The 22,897-nt window shown below is 46.2% G+C and overlaps 1 protein-coding gene across 1 annotated transcript in view; it reads right to left on the bottom strand.

Moving 5' to 3' along the window:
* LOC142302708 (perlucin-like protein) overlaps positions 1 to 22,897 on the bottom strand; it is a 94,980-nt gene that overhangs the window by 4,275 nt on the left and 67,808 nt on the right. The window contains exons 5-7 of the mRNA XM_075343825.1: positions 20,437 to 20,484; positions 10,999 to 11,040; positions 4,109 to 4,272 (exon numbers count right to left, since the gene is read on the bottom strand). Of these exons, the coding sequence (XP_075199940.1) occupies positions 4,109 to 4,272; positions 10,999 to 11,040; positions 20,437 to 20,484 (254 nt within the window). The remainder of the gene's footprint in view (positions 1 to 4,108; positions 4,273 to 10,998; positions 11,041 to 20,436; positions 20,485 to 22,897) is intronic.

The raw sequence follows: 22,897 nt of genomic DNA, 5'->3' as shown, positions 1-22,897 counted from the left end.
TAACCCACTATTGCTCTATAACAAGGCTTGTAACAATAAAGCCCAAGTGGTGTGCACCTCCTTTTCACTGAGAAAGGAATTTATACCAGCTATCTCTGTGTGGTCTGAATTTCTGTTGCCGGCGCTCAGTGGCCTTCAATTTGAGATTCAGAAGACATTCACTAGAAGGAGATTTCCCGAAACTGTGAAATTTTCCTTAACAGTACTAATATATTATCTTCTGAGTTATCAAAGTCAAATCTTCCTACTATACAAGATATCAAGAAAGGTCATTAAACAATCAGCATAGAGTCTTATTGATGCCATCCATTTACCTTATATAACCTAACACCCAGAACTCAAGCAAGGGCCCATTCACAAGTGGTACTCCAGGTGGGTGAGCCACAAAGGCTATCAATCTTTACAAAGCATGGCAAATCCTTTATTTTATTTATTAGTGCTGGCTAAAGGATTCCCAGTGCTATCTACAGTCATATCCGGTAAGCTGGGCTTGTTTGCATGGTGTCGCCATTAATTTTGCTGCAAATGGCTTTATAGCCAACTTCTTCCAATTACAGTTTTAGTGGAAAAAGTCCCAAATGGCTGGTACGCTCTTTCTGTTATGATCCGGTAACCGTGGAAGATTACAAAAAACTCCCATTGGTCAAAAAACACCAAGAAACAGGAGTAGTTGGAACCTGGGCTGACCACAATCCCCTAACTATCAGACCACACTAGAAGTAGCCGTGGAGCGTTCCTAAAAACCTAGACGCCACATCACAAACTGAGAAACTAGCTATGCCTCACAGAATAAAATGAGGAAATCACCTTGCCTCAGAGTAGTCCCCAAAGGAGTAGATGTCCCCCCACATACAAAGATTACAGTGATATAGGAAAACACAATACTGAGGAAAAATAGATTTAGCAAAGGCGAATCCCAACTAACTAGATACAAAGCAAAGGAAAGGAACTGATTGTGGTCAGTACAAAATCCCTGTAGAAAAATACCAAACTCCTAATAGTAAAAACTGGCCCTGGAGGTCATACAACCTCAACCCCAATATATCAGGTACTCCTGTAAATAATGGGAGAACAAAATACCAAAAGAACACAAAATACAGAAGAGTAAATAATCAAACTAGACAGGGATAAAATCCATTTTACTGCAGGAGAGCTAGCACAGGGGGAACCCCCATGCTCACAAAACCAATTGAAACAAAACGTCACCTGCAAGAAAACAGATACAAAGCAAAACAAGGAAAAACAACACCCTAAGGTGTAAACCAGGAAGCAAGGCAAAAACTGAAAACTTATCTGCAGAAGTCTTGCTCAGGGATACAGGGAAGGACAAAGCTCCAGGCCAGGAACAGAGACTGAGGAATATACAATTATAACCGGCACCCGCAGGGCAAAAAGGGCTCTCCTTTATAGACCAGACTTGTCTGCAATAGGACTTCCCCAATTCCCAATTAATGCCGACACCTGTCTGAGTTACAGGCTCAGATTCAGCTCCACTACCATTTCTAGTCACCAGAGGGAGCTTCAGAACAGCACCCACACAGGCGACATTCAGAACAGCTTTCCTTTTGCAAGTATTTACTAGTTAAATAATTTTAGTAGAGAACCTTTGCTTTCCTGAACTACTGTTATGTGCGCAATAGTGCACATCTGGTTACATAGTTACATAGTTACTTAGGTTGAAAAAAGACCTAGGTCCATCTAGCTCAACCTTCCTCCACCAGTTCTACATTTTGTCACCAAGCCATTTATAACCAACAATGGTGTGTGTACTGAGGAAATCATCCAGCCCTTTTTTTAAAAGCCATTATAGTATCTGCCATTACTACCTCTTGTGGTAGGGCATTGCACAGTCTGAGTGCTCTAACTGTAAAGAAACCTGGTCATAAATAATGTAAAGAAGGTTTTACTTTAGAGTACTACACTTGAACAGTTCTGTACAGACTAGAGGTCCCAGTTGCATAATCCCTAAAGACCCCTGCGGAGAATGAAACAACCCTAACCAGATAAGTCAGACGACCACTCAGACTAATATCTCCCTAAGCGGCCATCAAGGTTTCTACACACCTCCTTAAGAAACAAACCAAGGGGAGGTGCAGAGTAAGATTGGGTAAACCAAAAGTAAGTAATAGACGAGGAAAAAAACACAAAACCAACAGGCTATAGTTCCAAGTATGGTCCACTAGTCACAGGTGGAGGACTGGGGGAACATCCAGCTGTGTCCGCAACTTACCTGAGTGACGTCACCACTGATCACTGCTCAGTCTCTGCCTGAAGTCCACAGCGGGCAGTCATGTATCATAATCGCTCGCTGTGGCTTCAGTAATATAGCAGAGCTGGAATCGTTGTGGGATCTTGTATGGATTATGTCGGACCTGCAGGGGCATTTTGGGGGTTAATAAAATGGTGAAAGAGGGTGTTTTTGTATTTTATTCCAAATAAAGAATTTTTTCGGTGTTTATGTTTATTTACTTTCACTTATAGATTAGTAATGGGGAGGTCTCATAGACACCTCCCATTAATAATCTAGGGCTTAGTGGCAGCTGTGAGCTGTGATTAACTCCTTATTACCCCGATTGCCACCGCACCAGGGTAATCGGAAAGAGCTGGGTAAAATGCTGGGATTGTCAAATCTAATGGATTAAACAATATCTGGATGCCTGTAGGCTGCTATTTTTAGTCTGGGGGGGGAAATAACCATGGGTCTCCCCAGCCTGAGAATACCAGATGCCAGCTGTGGGGCTTTGTCATGGCTGGGTAACAATATTGGGGGGGCTGCATGCCATTTTTTTAAAATAATTTATTTAGGTAAATTTTAAAAATAAACCACATACGGTTCCTCTTATTTTGATACACAGCCAAGATAAGCACACACCTGGGGGCTGCAGCCTGTAGTCGTATGCCTTGTCTGTGCTGGTATCATAATATGGGGGAACCCTGTGCCAATTTATTTATTTATTATATACCATGATAGACGCACATAGCATCCAGGGAGGGGTCACGTCTGACTGCAAAATGCAAAACTATGCATAGCTGTAGTCCAAATTTTTTGGCCAAATGTCAAAAGCGTTAATTTTATTTCTGGCTAGCTGGTTTCTGGTTTGTGTCTGCATATCATTAATTTAACTGTATAGTTGAGCACAGTTGTCTCCTCTTTCTTATACAGAGGGTAACAATACAAAATGTATACTGTATATTTCATAGGGTTTTTTTTTTTTTTTAAATAGACGAATACTGAGGAATCCATCCTGACTGTGGCCAGTGTTAGGCTTATACCTTCTTTCCGTTTATGCCAGAGAGTGATGACAAGTGCAGTGTGCACTAAACCTAAGGGGTACTTTGCACGCTGGGACATCGCTAGCCGATTGTAGCGATGCCGAGCGCGATAGTGCCCGCCCCCGTCGCAGATGTGATATCTTGTGATAGCTGCCGTAGCGGACATTATCGTTACGGCAGCTTCACACGCACTTACCTGCCCTGCGACGTCGCTCTGGCCGGCGACCTGCCTCCTTCCTAAAGGGGCGGGTGGTGCAGCGTCACAGCGACTTCACACAGCAGGTGGCCAATAGCAGCGGAGGGGCGGAGATGAGCGGGAGGTAAACATCCCGCCCACCTCCTTCCTTCCTCATTGCACGCGGGACGCAGGTAAGGAGATGTTCCTCGCTCCTGTGGCTTCATACACAGCGATGTGTGCTGCCGCAGGAACGAGGAACAACATCGTACCTGTCGCTGCAGCGAAATTATGGAAATGACCGACACTACACAGATTACCGATTTACGACGCTTTTGCGATCGTTTATCGGTGCTTCTAGGCTTTACATGTTGCGACGTCGTTGCCGGCGCCGGATGTGTGTCACTTTCGATTTGACCCCGACGAGATCGCAGTAGCGATGTCGCAACGTGCAAAGTACCCCTAAGACTCTGTCCACATCTGTGTCATGGTTTCCATCTATAACAAGTGGAAACCAATGGTTTACTGTCAAAGAGTCCATTATTTTTACTGAAAATATATCTCTTGATTCAAACGCTCATCATGGTGCCAAAGGCTACTAATGGAGCCTCTGATGCAGATGGCAGCATCCCCTATGAGCAGTTGGTTTTCAGGACCTACCATTTCAATTTCGTTTTTAAATGTAATGAGGATCCCATTTTTCTCCGCACAGATCTCTTTGCTCCTTTCCCATTTTTCATTACTTAATGAAAAAAAATAACAATTGGCTCTAATCAGTTTCCATCCAGGAGGACAAGTTGTGCAGGAGCCTTCTGCGAGGTCCACTGTGGAAGAGAGAAAAGATGAGATGTAGGAATAACATAGAAAGTGGAGGTTATGATAAGCAACAGAGTAAAGGACATGCTATACGGATAGAATATGATCTAGGACATGAACATTTTGCCAAATTTTAGCAAGGTGGTTTCGTATTTTATGATTAACTGATCTAAAAATACACAATGGCGCTAACTTCACATTGCATGTATTCATGTATTCTCTTGTATTTTACATTAATGGATTTCCCTTTTGAATTTTGTTTAGTTGGGATCCCATTGACAAGACTAAAGGGTACTTTACACGCTGCGATATCGGTATCGATATCGCTAGCGAGCATACCCGCCCCCATCGGTTGTGCGTCACAGGCAAATCGCTGCCCGTGGCACACAACATCGCTTACACCTGTCACACGGACTTACTTTCCCTGCGACGTCGCTCTGGCCGGCGATCCGCCTCCTTTCTAAGGGGGAAGTTCGTGCGGCGTCACAGCGATGTCACACGGCAGCCGTCCAATAGCAGAGGAGGGGCGGAGATGAGCGGCCGGAACATGCCGGCCACCTCCTTCATTCCTCATTGCCGGTGGACGCAGGTAAAGAGATGTTCGTCGCTCCTGCGGTCTCACACACAGCGATGTGTGATGCTGCAGGAACGAGTAATAACATCGCTACTTACCAGACAACGATTTTTGGTAAATGAACGACCTCTCATTTACCAACGATTTTTGTCTCTTTTGCGATCGCTTAAGGTCGCTCCAGCCTGTCACACGCCGGATGTGCGTCACAAACACCGTGACTCCGACAATATATCATTACCGATGTCGCAGAGTGTAAATGGCCCTTTATACAATGAAAGAACCATGGAGCAGCAGCTCCTTTGGTATCTGACAGTGAAATTCAAACACAAGTAGTCATGTCTGGTACCACAACCACAAATGAGGTTGAGCAGTTCTAAAAGACTAAAGCCTGCTTTACACGTTGCAATTTCGCATACGATATCGTATGCGATTTGCAACGCCCCCATCGTATGTGTGGCACGTTCAATTTGTTGAACGTGCCGCACAAATGATTAACCCCTGTCACACATACTTACCTTCCATACGACCTCGATGTGGGCGGCGAACGTCCACTTCCTGGAGTGGGAGGGACGTTCGTCGTCACATCGACGTCACGCGGCAGCCGGCCAATAGAAGCAGAGGGGCAGAGCTGAGCGGGACGAAAACATCCCGCCCACCTCCTTCCTTCCGCATTGTGGGCCGGGAGCGGCAGGACATAGGTAAGATCTGTTCATCATTCCCGGGGTGTCACACACTGCGATGTGTGCTACCCCGGGTACGATGAATAATCTGACGTGCAATTCTAGAGAAAGGTACGATGTGTATGCGATGACGTTTTAACGTTCAATCGCAATCGCACGTACCTGTCACATACTGCAATGTACCTTACAATGCCGGATGTGCATCACTTACGACGTGACCTCGACGACACATTGTAAGATACATTGCAGCGTGTAAAGCAGGCTTAAGTGATAGGGAGACATGGACATGTCTAGGTCATACTTGCCTATTCATCTGTAATGTCGGAGAGGTCCAGAATCAAGGGAATACCTGTTTTGGTAAAATCTATTTGACCCTGTGAAAGCCTCCTAAAGCTCTGGGGAAAGCAGTGCTCTTTTCCAGTCCTGGAGTCCACTGGCACCTCTAGAGGGGTGGATGGGTTTTGTACTGCATAGGGTGGGATATGATGAAAAGGGTGTGTGTCACAGCCGTCTTTCTGCAGTTAGAGCCTTGTGACAGGATCTCGGCCAGAGTCTCTCTTTGCCAACTGAGACTCCTCAAATTAAAAGTATTCCCTTTCCTTTGGTGCTGAAAGGGTTAATGTCAGTTTTGCTTTCCAGCAGCTTCGGACTCATGGCCTCCGGTATATCCAGTTGGCGAGCACTCCCTTCCCCTATATATGGTCACATCTCCCAGCAGAGGGTGCTGGTTATTCTGATTCATTCTCAAACTAGGCATTGAGGTGGAAGGAGCTGCTGGAGCCCTTGTTGTGTGAAGCAGTGTAGGCTGCAGTCCTGATGTCTGACTGTAGCCGTGAAGTTGGGCTTTATCCTTCCTTGTCTGTCATACCTTCCCTTCTTGTTGTATTAGTGCAGTAGTGGGACTAGCGGTCCTCACCTGCCAGTTCAATAGCCAGGGTTATTTCACTGTCTTTCAGGGCTTTAGGTATCCTGCTTGGTGACAGGTGCAGAACCTGTATAGGGACTGGCTACGAGAGTAGGGTACAGCCTCAGGTGAGTGCAGAAGGTGTCCCATCAGCCCCTTTCCCGACCACCAGGCCCACTGATGTTAAAGTGTTCCCAGTGTACTCCTTTGTTTTGGTGAAACCCCTGTTTGTTGTGTGTCCCGCCCCCACACCGAACCTTCCCAAAGTACATGGGTCAGTGTAGTTATGTAAATAAAAATGTGTCAGTGTGGTAAAGATTTTGTTACCGTAGTTGACAAGTGTAGTCCATTTGATCCCAATTACACAAGTCTTGGGAAGGAACCACAACCAGATGCAGTTCAAAAGAAATAATGCTGGCAATGTGAAGTTAGTCCCATATGTGTCTTTTTAGATGGATGTAGGTTTTCTATAGCATTAATAGCAGTAGTAGTTGTAGAAACCTACAAGTGATACATTTGGAAGCTAATATAGACCCAACAATGTCAGGAGCTGGTTCTCCAAATAGTTTTCAGAGTAGAATATGAGACACCTTAGTAGGGAGGGCCCACACTACAGGTTTATACAAATACCGGTTAGCTGTTATCCCCATTATAATGGAGTAAGATACAAGCGGCTCCTGCACATCTCCTGTGCACACACCATAACTGGGATATACAAGCCTGGTAGTTTGCATTAAATAGGTTCTTTAGTGAAAAAAAGGGATCACCAATCCACAGAATAAGTGACAACTTATTAATCAGAGGAATCCAACTATTGGAGACCACACCGATCAGAACAATATGGAACTTTTGTTCCTGACAGGACACTTTTATCCCCATTTTAAAATGCAGCGGCAGGTCGGATGTCTGACCACAGCTCCATTCATCTTCTTTGGGTCCACCAGAAAAAGCCCTGTACAGTACTCGCAGCCACTGAAGGAATAAATGGATCATTGGTTGAGTCGAAAATGAGCTCCATTCTAACATGGATAAAAGTTCCCCATGTTGTCTATCAGTGCAGGTACCAGTAGTAGGACCACCACAAATCAATACGTTATTACTTACCCTGTGGAGAGGTGAATACTAGTTGTCACCGAAGAACCCCTGTAAGTGCATCTTTGTTACTGCAATGCAGGATGTCACAGGGTAGGCAAAGGATAAACTTCCAAGTATTTAATCTCTAATGGAAATAAATAATCTTCTAATTAATATCAGAAAGAGCAAATTACCGCCATGCACAACACAATCTACTATACCAAGACCACATTCAAGGGAGAAATACTGCCACGCCATGACCTAACAACATATTACCACCTCATAATGACCAAATAGTACCACATACAACTGAAAAATACTACTACACCATGACCAAACCACATAGTGACTGAATAATACCACAATAATACATACAAGTGACAAATACCACCACATCATGACCAGACAACATATTTCCACCATACAGTAACCAGGTAATACCACATACAAGCCATAAATACCACCACATCATCACCAGACCACATATTACCACCATATGTTGGCCAAATAGTACCACATACAAGGGACAAATACCACCGCACTGTGATCAGACCACATCATATCACCATATAGAGCCTGAATAATACTACATGGAAGGGAAAAATAATACCACACCATGACAAGACCAAATATTACCACCACAGGATGAACAAATAATACAACATGCAAGGGACAAATACTAACACACCATGACCAGACTACATCGTATCACCAAACAGTGTCTGAATAATACAATACTGATCATGAATAAAAACCACAATGCTAATAACATTAATATTACCACCATTATACACAGGAGGTCTGTATATAGTGTATAGTATCCTGGTAACACACTGACCACTGGTGACATTATACACAGAAACTGTATAAAATGTATAATGTACAGGTAGTGCAGTGATCACCTTTGACATTATACACATGAGCTCTGTATAAAGTGCATAGTGTACAGGTGATATATAATCAAATAGACTGACCAAGTACAAGTTCATAGACTATCATAGACATACTGATGTCATAAAACTGCAAATGACACAGCTAGTTCTTTTAAGTATTACTTTAATCAAATCAATCAAGTTTTCATCCTTACATTAAAGGTCTTATAATATTTTCACCACAGTGAACAAAATTCACAATCTTCAATGTAGACTTCAGTATAGACAGACCATATGCTTAGGGTATGTGCGCATGCGTTCTGCCTTGACAAATATTCTGCAGCATTTTGTCACTGCATGTGTGTTTTAAAACACATCCAAAACGCTTTGTTTTGGATGCATTTTGAATGCAGTTTGCATGCGTTCTGGATGCTTGCTCTACCATAGACAGAGAGGGAAAAGCATCCAAAACGCACAAAATAAGTGACATGAGAACAAATCCCAAAAGACGAGCCATCAGATGGACACGCTGTCAGCATGAATATATTGACCACGTGTCTGCACTACTCAGAATTAATCAGAACAAAGGAGAAATGCGAATATATGTGCAATTACAAAATTTGTATTAATGAAGATCACACACAAAATACAGCACAGTATCACACGTTAAAATACTACCAAAAAATCAAGGGGAGTACAAGATGTGGAAGCAAATGGATAGTACTTATTGTAAAATTTCCTATCTGCCTCTAATAATCGTAACAGAGGTAGATGAATCTCAAATTTGAAGACAAAAATAGATGGATCAAGAGGGAGACAAGAAACCAATAGAGGTTGATTAAACTCCATCACATAATTCAATAAAGTGCTAGTGATTAGGGTCTTCCTCCTTGAGAAAGCAACAGTACCTCGGTGAAACGCGCGTTGGTGGTGATCCTATCTTCATTGGGTATTTGTACACCTGTTGTGACTGTGCCTCGGTTTCCCCTGTTATTACATCTGCACCTCAGGCTATTTTAGGAAATGACTTTGACCTCTTATCTATGAATGTTTATACCAGGGCACTTGATCAGTCTTGTGCACTTGCACTTTATTATTTGTACTGATGTTGTGACTGCACCTTGGTTTCCCCTGTGATTACATTTTGCACCTCAGGTTATCTTAGGTAATGATTTTGATTTCTTATCTATGAGTGATCATACCAGGGTCCCTGACCAGTGGTGTGCATTTGCACTTCATTGGATTTTTCTAGATCTTGATTAAACTCCTATTGTTCCCCTGTTTCCCTCCTCATCCATTTAATTGAGTCCTCAATCTTGAGGTCCAATCATAATCTAATTCACTATTTACTGGATATTTTGAGGTGAATAGGTAACTTTACATTTATTACACATTAGACTGTGCCTTGGTTTCCCCTGTGATTGTTTTCATACTGCAGGCAATCTTAGGTAATTCAATTTTTTACCTCCTGTCTATTTATTTTGGGGTTCCTGCCCAGTCGTGTGCAATAGCACTTTATTGAGTTATGTGATGGAGTTTAATCAACCTTTATTGGTTTCTTGTCTCCCTCTTGATCCATCTATTTTTGTCTTCAAATTTGAGATTCATCTACCTCTGTTACGATTATTAGAGGCAGATAGGAAATTTTACAATAAGTACTATCTACTTGCTCCCACATCTTGTACTCCCCTTGATTTTTTTGGTAGTATTTTAACGTGTGATATTGTGCTGTATTTTGTGTGTGATCTTCATGAATAAAAATGTTGTAATTGCACATATACTCATCGCATACACATCGTTCCTTTCTCTAGAATTGCACATCAGGTTGTTCATCATACCCGGGGCAGCACACATCGCAGTGTGTGACACCCCAGGAACGATGAACAGATCTTACCTGCATCCTGCGGCTCCCGGCCCACAATGCGGAAGGAAGGAGGTGGGAGGGATGTTTACGTCCCGCTCAGCTCCGCCCCTCCGCTTCTATTGGCCAGCTGCCGTGTGACGTCGATGTGACGCCAAACGTCCCTCCCACTGCAGGAAGTGGACGTTCGCCGCCCACATCGAGGTCGTTTGGAAGGTAAGTATGTGTGACGGGGGTTAATCGTTTGTGCGGCACGTTCAACAAATTGAACGTGCCACACATACGATGGGGGCGTTGCAAATCGCATACGATATCGTATGCAAAATTGCAACATGTAAAGCAGGCTTAAGAAGCGCTGAAATTATAGATACAGATAAGCAGAGACACTGTCTCACAATCCGAAGGTCTGCACCTGCGGCAAAATTTCGGGAGTCATTCCCCTTTCTCAAGCATGCCGCATGTACAGGAAAACTTTCAATGCAAGGTTAACAATTCGATTGATTTGATAAACATAATACTTAAAAAGACTTGATGTGTCATTTCCCTATTTCTGACTTATGTATAGCAGTAGCAGTAAATCCATCTAACCATTATCGCTATCCACTCCTTGTTCAGAGCCCGGACAGAGGCCCGCCATGGCCTGATTATTGAATGAATAAAACATGGTCCAGCTCAAATGAACAATTTCTTTTTTATTGCTTGAAAAATTCAAGTACACAGGACATCAAACATTCACAAGAAAACCGCTATAGTAGCATGTGTACATTACCTTTATCTTTTAATTTTGACAAATCGCCCATGACGTTGGAAACTGAAAAGAGAAATAAAAAATTTGAAGTCTATATGAGTGCTAAAAAAAAACAGAACTAAAGTAGAGTGCTACTTCACGGAGGGGTCTCATTTTGGTGATCAGCAGGACTTCCGGAGCCGTGTAGGGTGACCAGCAGCTGCAGCAGGCGTGGATCTCCATTCAACTCGAAGGGAAACTCAAGAAACTTGAATAAAGTGAGGCCACATAGGCAGCCGCCTTCAGATTGATCTGAACCTATGTGCCCACCCTAGACCATCATGGCTAAAGGATATCAACATTATACTCTTCAGAAACCTAAATGCTCACTACTGATTATAATTAGGGATGATCAAATACCAAAATATCCGACTTTGCGAATATCCGATGAATAGGTCGCCGCTATTCGACTATTCGCGAATATTCGACGCGCAATGTAAGTCTATGGGAAATCCAAATAATTTCACGTTGGACCTAACGTATGAAGAAACAGTATGGACACAGCCTGTAGAAGGGTCGAAATCGTCTGGAATCATGCCTGGTCTTTCTCTCTCTCTCTCTCTCTGAGCCAGGAAGTCAGAAATTAAAATGCAAGTATCGGAGCGGATGTTGTTTTATTTGTCAGATACTGAATGATGCGAATGGCCTGTTATCCGTCGGATACCTAATAGTGGCGAATACATTCGCTCATCCCTAGTTATAATCTAATAAAACACTCCACGACCCGAAATAGGGTGGCAAAGTAACACTCACACATATAGGAAGGTCTTGAGAGAAAAGAGGGGGCTTCGACCCGTCTCGTGTCCGCAGGTTCCCCAAATGAATGACTTCCTTTCCTCCCCCTCTTCCCCCCCCCTCTTACCCCCCCACTTTGATTTCTCTTCTCTCTCTCTAGTATATTTCTCGCTGTTCTCCATTCATTCTTTTTCTTTGTCTTTTTGCAGTCATAAATCTCTCTGATTGTTACTAATAGTATAATATTCCATAAGGTATTTTGTCCTAGTGACCCAAGACGACCAAATATAGTTGTTCTCGGATACATTCCTAACTTCGCTTGAATTCTTACAAATGAGGTCACGGGGATTCTTTGTGAGGTCCGGAATAGACAGAGGGAGATGTGTCTTGGGACACAAAAGGACATAACTCAACAGTTTGTGACATTTTTAGTATTGAAAATTTGAAAATTGTAAATGTTTCAATATAAGTTCATGGTGATTATTGTAATTTTTGAAATAAACCTAATAAAAATAGATTGAACATAAAACACTCCACCACGAAGTTTATAGGAATACATTTTAACTAATACCTTAACCATAACCACCCCAATGTGTGATTTTGGATAGTCATGCTTACCAAAGTTGCCTACCAGAATAAATAGGAGAGTTTTTTTTTATTTGGAACACTAAGGGGTACTTTGCACACTACGATATCGCAGGCCGATGCTGCGATGCCGAGCGCGATAGTCCCAGCCCCTCATCATTGTGATAGCTGCCGTAGCAAATATTATCGCTACGGCTGGTTAACATGGACTCACCTATCGTGCGACGTCGCTCTGGCCGGCGACCCGGCTCCTTATTAAGGGGGCGGGTCGTGCGGCGTCACTGCGACGTCACACGGCAGGCGGCCAATAGGAGCAGTGGGGCGGAGATGAGCGGGATGTAAATGTGGCACCCCAGGGTTGCCACAGTAACAACACAAAGGGTTAACTCCCCACACACAACACCAAGACCTCCTGGCCAGAAGGGGGAGACCAAGCTGCTTCCCTGTATATTCTGGTGGGAAGGGGAAATGGTCAGTAGTTTCAGTTTGTGAGTTCAGTGCAGAGAACTGAGGAGAAAGGATCTGTAGGTTGGAAGCTGGCTTTAGCTCACCTCAGGATCCACTGACCAATTCCAGGCCTAGCTGAGGGTCTGAGGGAAGGAGACAGAGTACACAGAGGAACATTCCTGGGAGGCAGAGCATTGCAGAGCTCACCCCAGTGGAGCACACAGAACGGATGCTGGATCCGAGACTGCAGGTTACATACTGTACAGTTAACACCAGAGAAGTGAGGATTCCACATTCTCTATCTGTACCACAGACACAGCAACAAACGCAGAGTTCAGGAACATACTAGGAAGGACTCGAGTTGCCTGTCAGGTCGGTACCTAGGAGCAGAGCAGAGCCGGCTGCCTAGTTCACACAGCAGCAGGGCCACAGACACACAGTGCAGGCAAGGAAGCCAACACGGCCCGGCTGGGTGGGAGAAACCCTGAACCCCTCACAGACTCCGTGGACAGTACTCTGCTGAATACCATCATCAGTAAAAGACAAAGAAACTGCAAAACCGTGAGTCTGCCTGTTTATTGTGCTCGTGTCCTGCACTCCCCTCATAGACTAATACTCTGCCCCGGGGAAAAGGCTCTACCCATGGGGAGCCGTCCCATCTCAAGCTGCCATCCATCACCCCCGGAGGTTCTGCAGCAGCGGTGGTCATCTCTGATCACATTCCACGGGTGGCGTCACGAACATAACCCCCCTTTTTATTGTGGAACCAGGGAGCACGGACCGGGTCACGACACCGTGATCCCCTTTCCAGAAGCAACCCCTTGGCCCGGTTCTGGGTATCCCCTTAACCCCTGGCGACACATAAACATCCCGCCCACCTCTTTCCCTCCGCATTGCAGCCGGGACGCAGGTAGGAGATGTTCCTCGCTCCTGCCACTTCACACACAGCGATGTGTGCTGCCGCAGGAGCGAGGAACAACATCGGACCGTCACGTCAGCGTAATTATGGAATTCGCCGACGTTACACCGATGATACGACTACGACGATTTTGCGTTCGTTAATCGTATCATCTAGGATTTACACACTACAATGTCGAGAGCGACGCGGGAAGTGCGTCACTTTCGACATGACCCCACCGACATCGCACCTGCGATGTCGTAGTGCGCAAAGTACCCCTAACCCTTGTTTGAAGCCACGTCCCATCTGCACTCGTTTAGATGCAGCTTTGTATGCAGGGGTTCTATCTAATGGCAAAACAGCTTGCCATCAAACACAGTGATACGGGAGGTTACAGGGGTTTTACCATAATAGTAAATCCATTCTGTATAAATATCTTGTAAAACGCAATAAACTTTTGAAATACAATTAATTTTCAAAATTCCATATTTTTTTTTTTATTACAAGCTTACCTATGTCGTCGGATTTCATGTCTTCTTATTTTTTGTATGGTCTGGTTGGAGCATGTGCAGATTTTTCCGGACTAAATGGTATTTAGTTACAGAGACCAGGGAGCACTCATAGCTAGTGATGAGAAAGCACAAATGTGCTCGGGTGCTCGGTACTCGATTTGAGTGTGTCGGACACTCAGAAATGCTCAACTCAAGTACTAAGCACAATCGGAGTCAATGGATGACTTTGAGCATATTTTTCTCGAGTCCTCATTCTGTTACGTGCCTTGACACAGCCCCTTTCCACCACAGTCCCCATCATCAATGGACAGTAGACATCACCGGTTACCTTCATTTTGTCTTCTTGGCCACCCCAGTTCATATTATTTAGTGTACAGCTGGCAGCGCCCAGCAACGTCTGCTCTGTGTGCACCATCCAAAAGTTCCCCCTTGGCCAAAGTAACTGTGCGGTCAAGTCTCCATTCCAGAAGTGATTTATTTTCTGGAACAGGGACTGGAAGTAGCACAGTTACTTTGACCGAGGGGGAACATTTGGACAGTGCACAAAGAACGGAAGTTACTGGGCGATTCCAGCTGCATGCCGGAAGTTAGGGATTGGGGTGGCGGGAAAGATGTAATGGAGGCTACTGGGCAATAGGGACTGTGGTGGCCAGCAGCTGTGTTAGGTCAGGTAACAGAATGGGAACTCGAATATTTAGCTCGAGCACCCACACTACTGAACAGAGCACCAAGCGTGCCCGAGCACCCTAGTGTTCGATCAAGTACCCAGCAGTGTCAAACACGCTCGCCCATCACTACTCATAACTAGTGATGAGCGAGCTAAAATGATCAAGTGCTCGGTACTCAAATCAAGCAAGTCAGACTCTCATCACTGGCTCAAGTCGAGTACCGAGTATAAAGGCAAATCATTAGGAAACTTGAACATTGTTCTGGAAGACCCTAACAGGAGGGCTGAGGGAGGCAGTAAAATTGCTGATATTGATAGAAACAGCGCTCAAATGGAAAGGGAACAGCATGGGGAAGATGCCTGGACATATCTCTAACTCCCAGGTTGAAGCTGGATACTAAATAATGAAAAAAACACCTACAGTAAAGCAGAAAACTGGGGAATGATATTATCAGGCTGGGATGATCTGTGGTTATTTGCCCTTCCCAGCCTAAAAATACCAGCCCACAGCCACTGCAGAATTAGTGCATCACATTAGATAGCAACATTGATATTAACAAGCGTAGATGAAATGAAGGACTTATTATGAATTGTCAAGATGGAAAGCTAAAATATAGAACTCATACTCAATACAAAAAAGACATTTCCTTCTATACAGAATAATGGGCCCCACATTGTCTTCCATATAGTATAATGTGCCCCATATTGTCTTCTATATAGCATAATGCAACCCACATTGCCTTCCCCATAGTATAATGCACCCACATTGCCTTCGATATAGTATATTGGGCCCCACATAATACTCCATACAGAATAATTGCTGCACTCAATAAACTAAGTGAAACATTACTGGAATCAGGGTCTCTGTCCCTACCTCATGCTGTTGTCAGATTATAGCAAAATCCTGCTGACATATTTCCTTCAATTGTTTTTCCGAGATCTTTTACATAAATGGATTTATAACCATGATAAAACTTCTTTAAGCTGCCAGCCAGGAGATTTGCTAATTCCCCATTTGGAAAAGCCAATAACTTGGGTAGGCAGGAAGCGTTCGTAGGAACTCTAGATCCGGACAGTCAGGGTATGGCTCCACTAGCGTACACTGTAGCTTCCGATGCGTGAGCATCAGAAGTGATATACAATTGACCCTCTGCGGCGGGTGTGAGCCGAGGGTCAAGCGACAGTGATGCCATCTTGCGATCACATCACAGATGCGGAGAAGAGGGAGGGAGCACATTCTCCCATCTCCTCCCCGGCCTGTCTCTGCGTACATCGCACTGTGGTCAGATGACATGTGAGTGCAGTGCGATGTTTCACACGCTCCCATAGATTTGTATGGGGGGTGCGTAAGCCGAGAATCACTGCCAAATGTAGCATGCTGCGATTCATTGCCGCTATGGCAGGAGAAATCAATCACAGATGGACACTGCCCCATAATTTTGCGCTAGAGTTAGAACAATGCGATGTTTTATCAGATTGCACTCGTCCGTACAAAACGCAAGTGGAACCGTGTCCTCAGTCTGATTCTATGTTCATACGCAGCCTTTCTCCAGCTTTTTTTTCTGCAGCCAAAACCTGTTCTCTGGACAGTAAAATCGCTCAGTCCAAAATGCAGATTTTGAAGCCTTTTTGCTGTTTTTGTTGCATCTTTTTGGTGAGGATTACATGTGTGATTTGTCCACAGTACATATGTGGCACCCCTGAGGCTTCAGTCGCCACAGGGTACTGCACCTCACTTAAGGTGCGGTACTTATCCCGGGTCCGGAGGAGGTCGGTGCAGGTATCACACACATTTCATCAATACACACCGTAGGTTGCCCTCCCCACTGAGGACTGGGCTAGGGTCGGGTCTTAAGGTTGCTAACCAAACACTTGGGCATTCATCCACTAGCAACAGGGACCCAGGGGAGGAGCAGCCACCAAGGGGGAGTAGGAGCCATACCCACAGAAAGGGAGTCGAGTTCCGGGAGGGAACAGGACAGGAGTGGTACACCGGTAGCTCCTGTAGGACAAAGGAGAATAAAACAGTTGCTGAGGGGAGACCTTCATTGCTCCCTTGGAACTGGCGCTGTGCAGGGTACAGAGCCCTGGTGTGGAACATACTCCACATTGGACCACCAGAATCTGACGGACAGGGGGATTGTATGTCCTTCTGGCCACCACAAAATCCTGGAGCCCAGTGGCACAAAGGAACCGGGGCCATGAGTAAGGTCAGGCCCCACCACGTATCCGCGTCACCTGCAATCGGGATGGGAGCTAATATTACAAGAACTGAGGTCCTCAAGTAGCTTCAGGCCATGGGGATCCAACACAAAAATCGCAAAGGGGAAGGGTCTACGGACTAGCGCCCAGCGACGAGTAAAGTTAACCCGTTGCCTCGTGGGTGCTACACATGCTTTAGAAAAATATTTTTATTCACTAAAAATACAGTAAAAAAAAATGCAGCAATAAAAGAGTAAAGCCAGCTTTACACCTTACAATTAGCTATGCGATCTCGTATGCGATGTGACACGCCCAGGTCGCATATGCGATTGAATGAGATTGCACGTAGGTCGTTCATTTGCTGTCACACGTGCGTTAGTAGCCTATGTTAAATTGATCAAATTTGTGTGCGATCCTTTAGATCATGTGTTCTGTGACGTATGCATCGGGCACCCTTTTTTTTTTTTATTTATTGACTTGCCAAGCGTGTGTAATGTGTAGGGATGCGTTTTTACTATGTCATCTGCCATTCAGCTCTGCTACATGGCCGCTAACAGCAGACACAGACAGCCATGTAGCAGCGGTGAATGGCAGATGACAGCAGACACAGACAGAGCCGCACTGTCAGAATGAACTCGGGTGAACTTCACCCGACTTCATGGTCATGCTGCGGCTCTGTCTGTGTCGCGCCCTGATTAGCGGTCACCAGTGAAGGACTCACCGGTGACCGCTAATCTCCTGAGTAACTGAATTGAGCAGCCCTCTCTCATACTCACCGATCCCCGATCCCCGGCGCTGCACGGCGTTCACACTGCTCCGGCGGCTTATACTGTTTTGAAAAAGCTGGCCGCCCATTAAACAATCTCGTATTCCCTGCTTTACCCGCCCACCGGCGCCTATGATTGGTTACAGTGAGAAACGCCCCCACGCTGAGTGACAGGTGTCACACTGCACCCAATCACAGCAGCCGGTGGGCGTGTCTATACTGTGTAGTGAAATAAATAAATAAATAATTAAAAAAAACGGCGTGAGGTCCCCCCCAATTTTAAAACCAGCCAGATAAAGCCATACGGCTGAAGGCTGGTATTCTCAGGATGGGGAGCTCCACGTTATGGGGAGCCCACCAGCCTAACAATATCAGCCAACAGCCGCCCAGAATTGCCGCATACATTAGATGCGACAGATCTGGGACAGTACCCGGCTCTTCCCGATTTGCCCTGGTGCGTTGGCAAATCGGGGTAATAAGGAGTTATTGGCAGCCCAAAGCTGCCAATAAGTCCTAGATTAATCATGTCAGGCGTCTATGAGACACCCTCCATGATTAATCTGTAAATTACAGTAAATAAACACACACACCCGAAAAAAATCATTTATTAGGAATAAAAAACACAAACATATACCCTGGTTCACCACTTTAATCAGCCCCAAAAAGCCCTCCATGTCCGGCGGAATCCAGGATGCTCCAGCGTCGCTTCCAGCGCTGCTGCATGGAGGTGACCGGAGCTGCAGAAGACACCGCCGCTCCGGTCACCTCCACGCAGGTAATGAACACAGCCGCGCGATCAGCTGAGCTGTCACTGAGGTTACCCGCTGTCACTGGATCCAGCGGTGGATGCAGCGGTGGCCGCGGGTAACCTCAGTGACAGCTCAGCTGATCGTGCTACTCACCTCCGCTCCGGTCAGCTCCAGTCAGCAACTGAGGTGAGTAGCGCGATCAGCTGAGCTGTCACTGAGGTTACCCGCGGCCACCGCTGCATCCACCGCTGGATCCAGTGACAGCGGGTAACCTCAGTGACAGCTCAGCTGATCGCGCCGCTGTCTTCATTAGCTGCGTGGAGGTGACAGGAGCGGCTGTGTCTTCTGCAGCTCCGGTCACCTCCATGCAGCAGCGCTGGAAGCGACGCTGGGCCATCCTGGAGTACGCCGGACATGGAGGGCTTTTTGGGGCTGATTAAAGTGGTTAACCAGGGTATATGTTTGTGTTTTTTATTTCTAATAAAGGATTTTTTCGGGTGTGTGTGTTTATTTACTGTAATTTACAGATTAATCATGGAGGGTGTCTCATAGACGCCTGACATGATTAATCTAGGATTTATTGGCAGCTATGGGCTGCCAATAACTCCTTATTACCCCGATTTGCCAACGCACCAGGGCAAATCGGGAAGAGCCGGGTACAGTCCCAGAACTGTCGCATATAACGTATGCGGCAATTCTGGGCGGCTGTTGGCTGATATTGTTAGGCTGGGGGGCTCCCCATAACGTGGAGCTCCCCATCCTGAGAATACCAGCCTTCAGCCGTATGGCTTTATCTGGCTGGTTTTAAAATTGGGGGGGACCTCACGTCGTTTTTTTTAATTATTTATTTATTTCACTACACAGTATAGACACGCCCACCGGCTGCTGTGATTGGGTGCAGTGTGACACCTGTCACTCAGCGTGGGGGGCGTGTCTCACTGTAACCAATCATAGGCGCCGGTGGGCGGGGAAAGCAGGGAATACGAGATTGTTTAATGGGCGGCCGGCTTTTTCAAAATAGTAAAAGCCGCCGGAGCAGTGTGAACGCCGTGCAGCGCCGGGGATCGGGGATCGGTGAGTATATGAGAGAGGGGGTAAGAGGGATAGACTGACATGGACAGAGAGTGAGGGACAGAGATAGTGACCGACTGACAGAGATTAGTGAATGACAGACATTGTGAGGCGCTTCAAAACGCAGCTTTTCAGCTCCGCTCTGAAACAGGCCTTTTTTAAGCTGCGGTGCAGAGCGCACACCTGCGCACATAGCATCAGACACCGAAATCGTATGAGGGATGTCACACGTTACAATTGACTAGTCTCGTACTACCAAACGTCCAATGTATGAGGAATAAACGACGTGTATGCGATCACCGTATTTTCGTTCAATATCGATCACACGTAGGTTTCACACGCAAACACGTCACGAACGATGCCGGATGTGCGTCACTTACAACTTGACCCCCGACGACGGATTGAAAGATTTATTGAAGTGTGTAAAGCAGGCTTAAGACCTGTTTGCTAAGCTTTTTGTACTCTTCTTGTTTTCTACGGGTAAGAAAAACAAGAAATGCTGAATGAATTGACATTCTGCAGACAGGTGGATCCTCACAGAGTTCACATACTTGGAGTCATATGACGGCCCAATACCGGTACAGGAGAATCCTGACATTGCGCACTGTGAGGATTTACATAGTGACTACAGACTTGAGACCCAAACATGGACAATCCCTTTAGAGAAGGCATTTGCTGTCTCCACTAGGCACCAATATACATAAAAGTCACCCTTCACAATCCTGTATGTGCCCCTGCTATAGTGGTGATGTATTTTATATACAGGCCTTAATGCTTAGATAATTTACCTGATTTCCAGAGCTCTGAGACATCTTTTTTTATCACTGGTTCTGAAACTGGGGAAGAAGCATTAAAGAGAGATATGGTCAGTTTTTGGCTTCATATTTAGGACATAAAAGCTCAATATTAATGGTAGCAGATGGGGAGGTTGATTAAACCTAGTGCAAAGGGAAATTGATGTGTTGTGGCAGCCACATTGGCAAATTTGTGAACTGCAGATATCTTGTATATTGGTTGACAGTTCAGTTGACATTGCCCTAGCGACCATGTTGGTAATCCATACATGCCGGATGAGAGACCTGTGAACCTCATCCTACCTCACAGCATCTCTGGCGCCTCTTCTTATTAATAAGCCAAGCAGTATATCGGTACGGCATGACGCATACATGATGTCTAATAATCAGAAGAGGCACCGGGGATACCAGTAGCCAGCAGCTACCAATTACACATGTGGCTGCTACATCAGGGCCAGCAAATCTTTTTACTTGACAATATGTCGCATCTCCAGGACCTGCTCCTGTGATGTCTTGTTCCTGTCACAAGGCATTGCCATTGTGGCACCCTGGACTAGCCAGGTCGTCACAGATAACACTCACACACCCCCACCCCCATTAGACAGTGACACCAGCCAAACCAAAAACCCTTGTTGCCTCCCTCCAGTGTCTGATGTCCACACCAGGTGGGGCGGAGCCAAGCGGTTGGCCCCACCCACCGAGGAGTTCACAGGCCTGGAGGCGGGAAAAAGAACAGTTCAGTCCAGGAGGTGGAAGTGAGAGGAGTAAACACTTAAGTGTCTGGGTTTGTGGCCCAGGCACTGACAGCAAGGTTGGCAGACGGTGGTGGCCGTCTGCAGGAGTGGTAAAGCAACGCGGAACCGTAGGACAGGGGTCGGGCGTTGGCCCGCCGGTACCAACCGGGGAGCGAAGTGAAGCCAGCACACACAGGCAGGGTCATCGGACCCCGACCAGGCTTGGAGCTGCCGACAATAGTCAAATCCAAATGTGACCGGAACCCCAGGGGTTTCCTAACAACCAAAGACCCGATAGAAGGCAACCACCCACACCGTGAGGGTATACAGCTACCGCCTAAGGCTAGAGACCCAAGGGCCAGCGCCTGCGGGCAAACGGGCTCCTCCGGCATCCATACACCGGGGAGCGGACTACCATTGGGGATCCATAGTAGTCAACTGAGCACATCAAGGTGCAGGGAAAGACAGCCGCCATCACCTGTCCGGGGAGAGACACTGTAGCCGGCAGCGGGACCCATCCATCCAGCCGTTTGGTTTACCGAGGACTTTGTGCATCTCTTATTGAGTGAGTACACCCGTGCCATCCGGCACCGCGCCGCGCTGTCCCTGCAACCCTGCACCTCACCAACCCAGCCTCCCCGTCACATCACCGGGCCCCGGGACAACCGACCCCTACCCACGGAGGGGGAAAACAACATCCCAGCTGCTCCCTACCATCGCTCCCGGGATCCCCGTCACCAGCAGCGGTGGTGCCCACCTTCACCACGACCCGTGGGTGGCGTCACGAACTAAATCCCCCAAACCAACCACCCTTTTCACTCACGGGCGAGGAGCGCCGCTCGAGTCCCCAGATCCGACCCACCGCTCGAGCCACCGAGCAGCAGCCGCAGCAGCGCCGGACCCGAGCGTTAGCGAGCGCGCAGCAGCGGTGGCGTGCTCCCCGCCCGCGACACCATATTTACTCCATGAGTGGTAATGGAAAAGACGTTGGGACCAGACGCTCCCATCGAGTCTGGCAGTATGGGTGTATGCTGTCCAGTTGGGGTAAACGACTTCGCTATTTGGCCAATGGGACAACATCACGTGCTAGTAAAACTAGCATTTTATTGCTAGAATTTGCCAGCTATAGTTCAGTCTAAGCTCTGGTCTACTCATGCAGATCTGCTCCTGCTTTACCTGTTTGATTCTCGTTATGACTTTGACCAATTTACTAACAACTCTGACTCATGATTTTGTCCCTTGTCTGCACTCCTAGTCCTGCGCCAGTGACATGACCATTCTTGCTAGCCCGCTCCACCCATCACTGGCTACTCCAAGGACTCAACCTACAGCCCCTGTGTAAGTCCACATCCCTGCACATGGGTTAAAGGTTGAAGGCCAGGGCTCTCCTGGTAGTTGGAGTAGCTAGTACAAACTCTGTCCTGGAAGCCCTATTTATTGCTGCCAGGTGACCAATGACAGTGGTAACATTTACATTGTAGCTGTCCCTTTTACACTGGCCCATGCTCACCTGTTTCTTGACCACTGGGATTTTTAAAGGGATGCCAACTCCCTTTCATACATTTGTTATTTTTATTTTCCATGATGGGGATAATAGGGATGATAGGGATACTGTATGTTAAGAATTGCAGTCACCTTCTGAGATGTTTCCAACTTGTTTAGATGATTATGGTTCATATTCTGGTTTATTTTATTATTTTTTATTTTTGTATATATATATA

The sequence above is a fragment of the Anomaloglossus baeobatrachus genome, chromosome 4 (genome assembly GCF_048569485.1).
Source record: "Anomaloglossus baeobatrachus isolate aAnoBae1 chromosome 4, aAnoBae1.hap1, whole genome shotgun sequence".
Classification (NCBI taxonomy): Eukaryota; Metazoa; Chordata; class Amphibia; order Anura; family Aromobatidae; genus Anomaloglossus; species Anomaloglossus baeobatrachus.
Note: the sequence above shows the minus strand (reverse complement) of the source record. Positions and strands in the feature narration are given on the sequence as shown.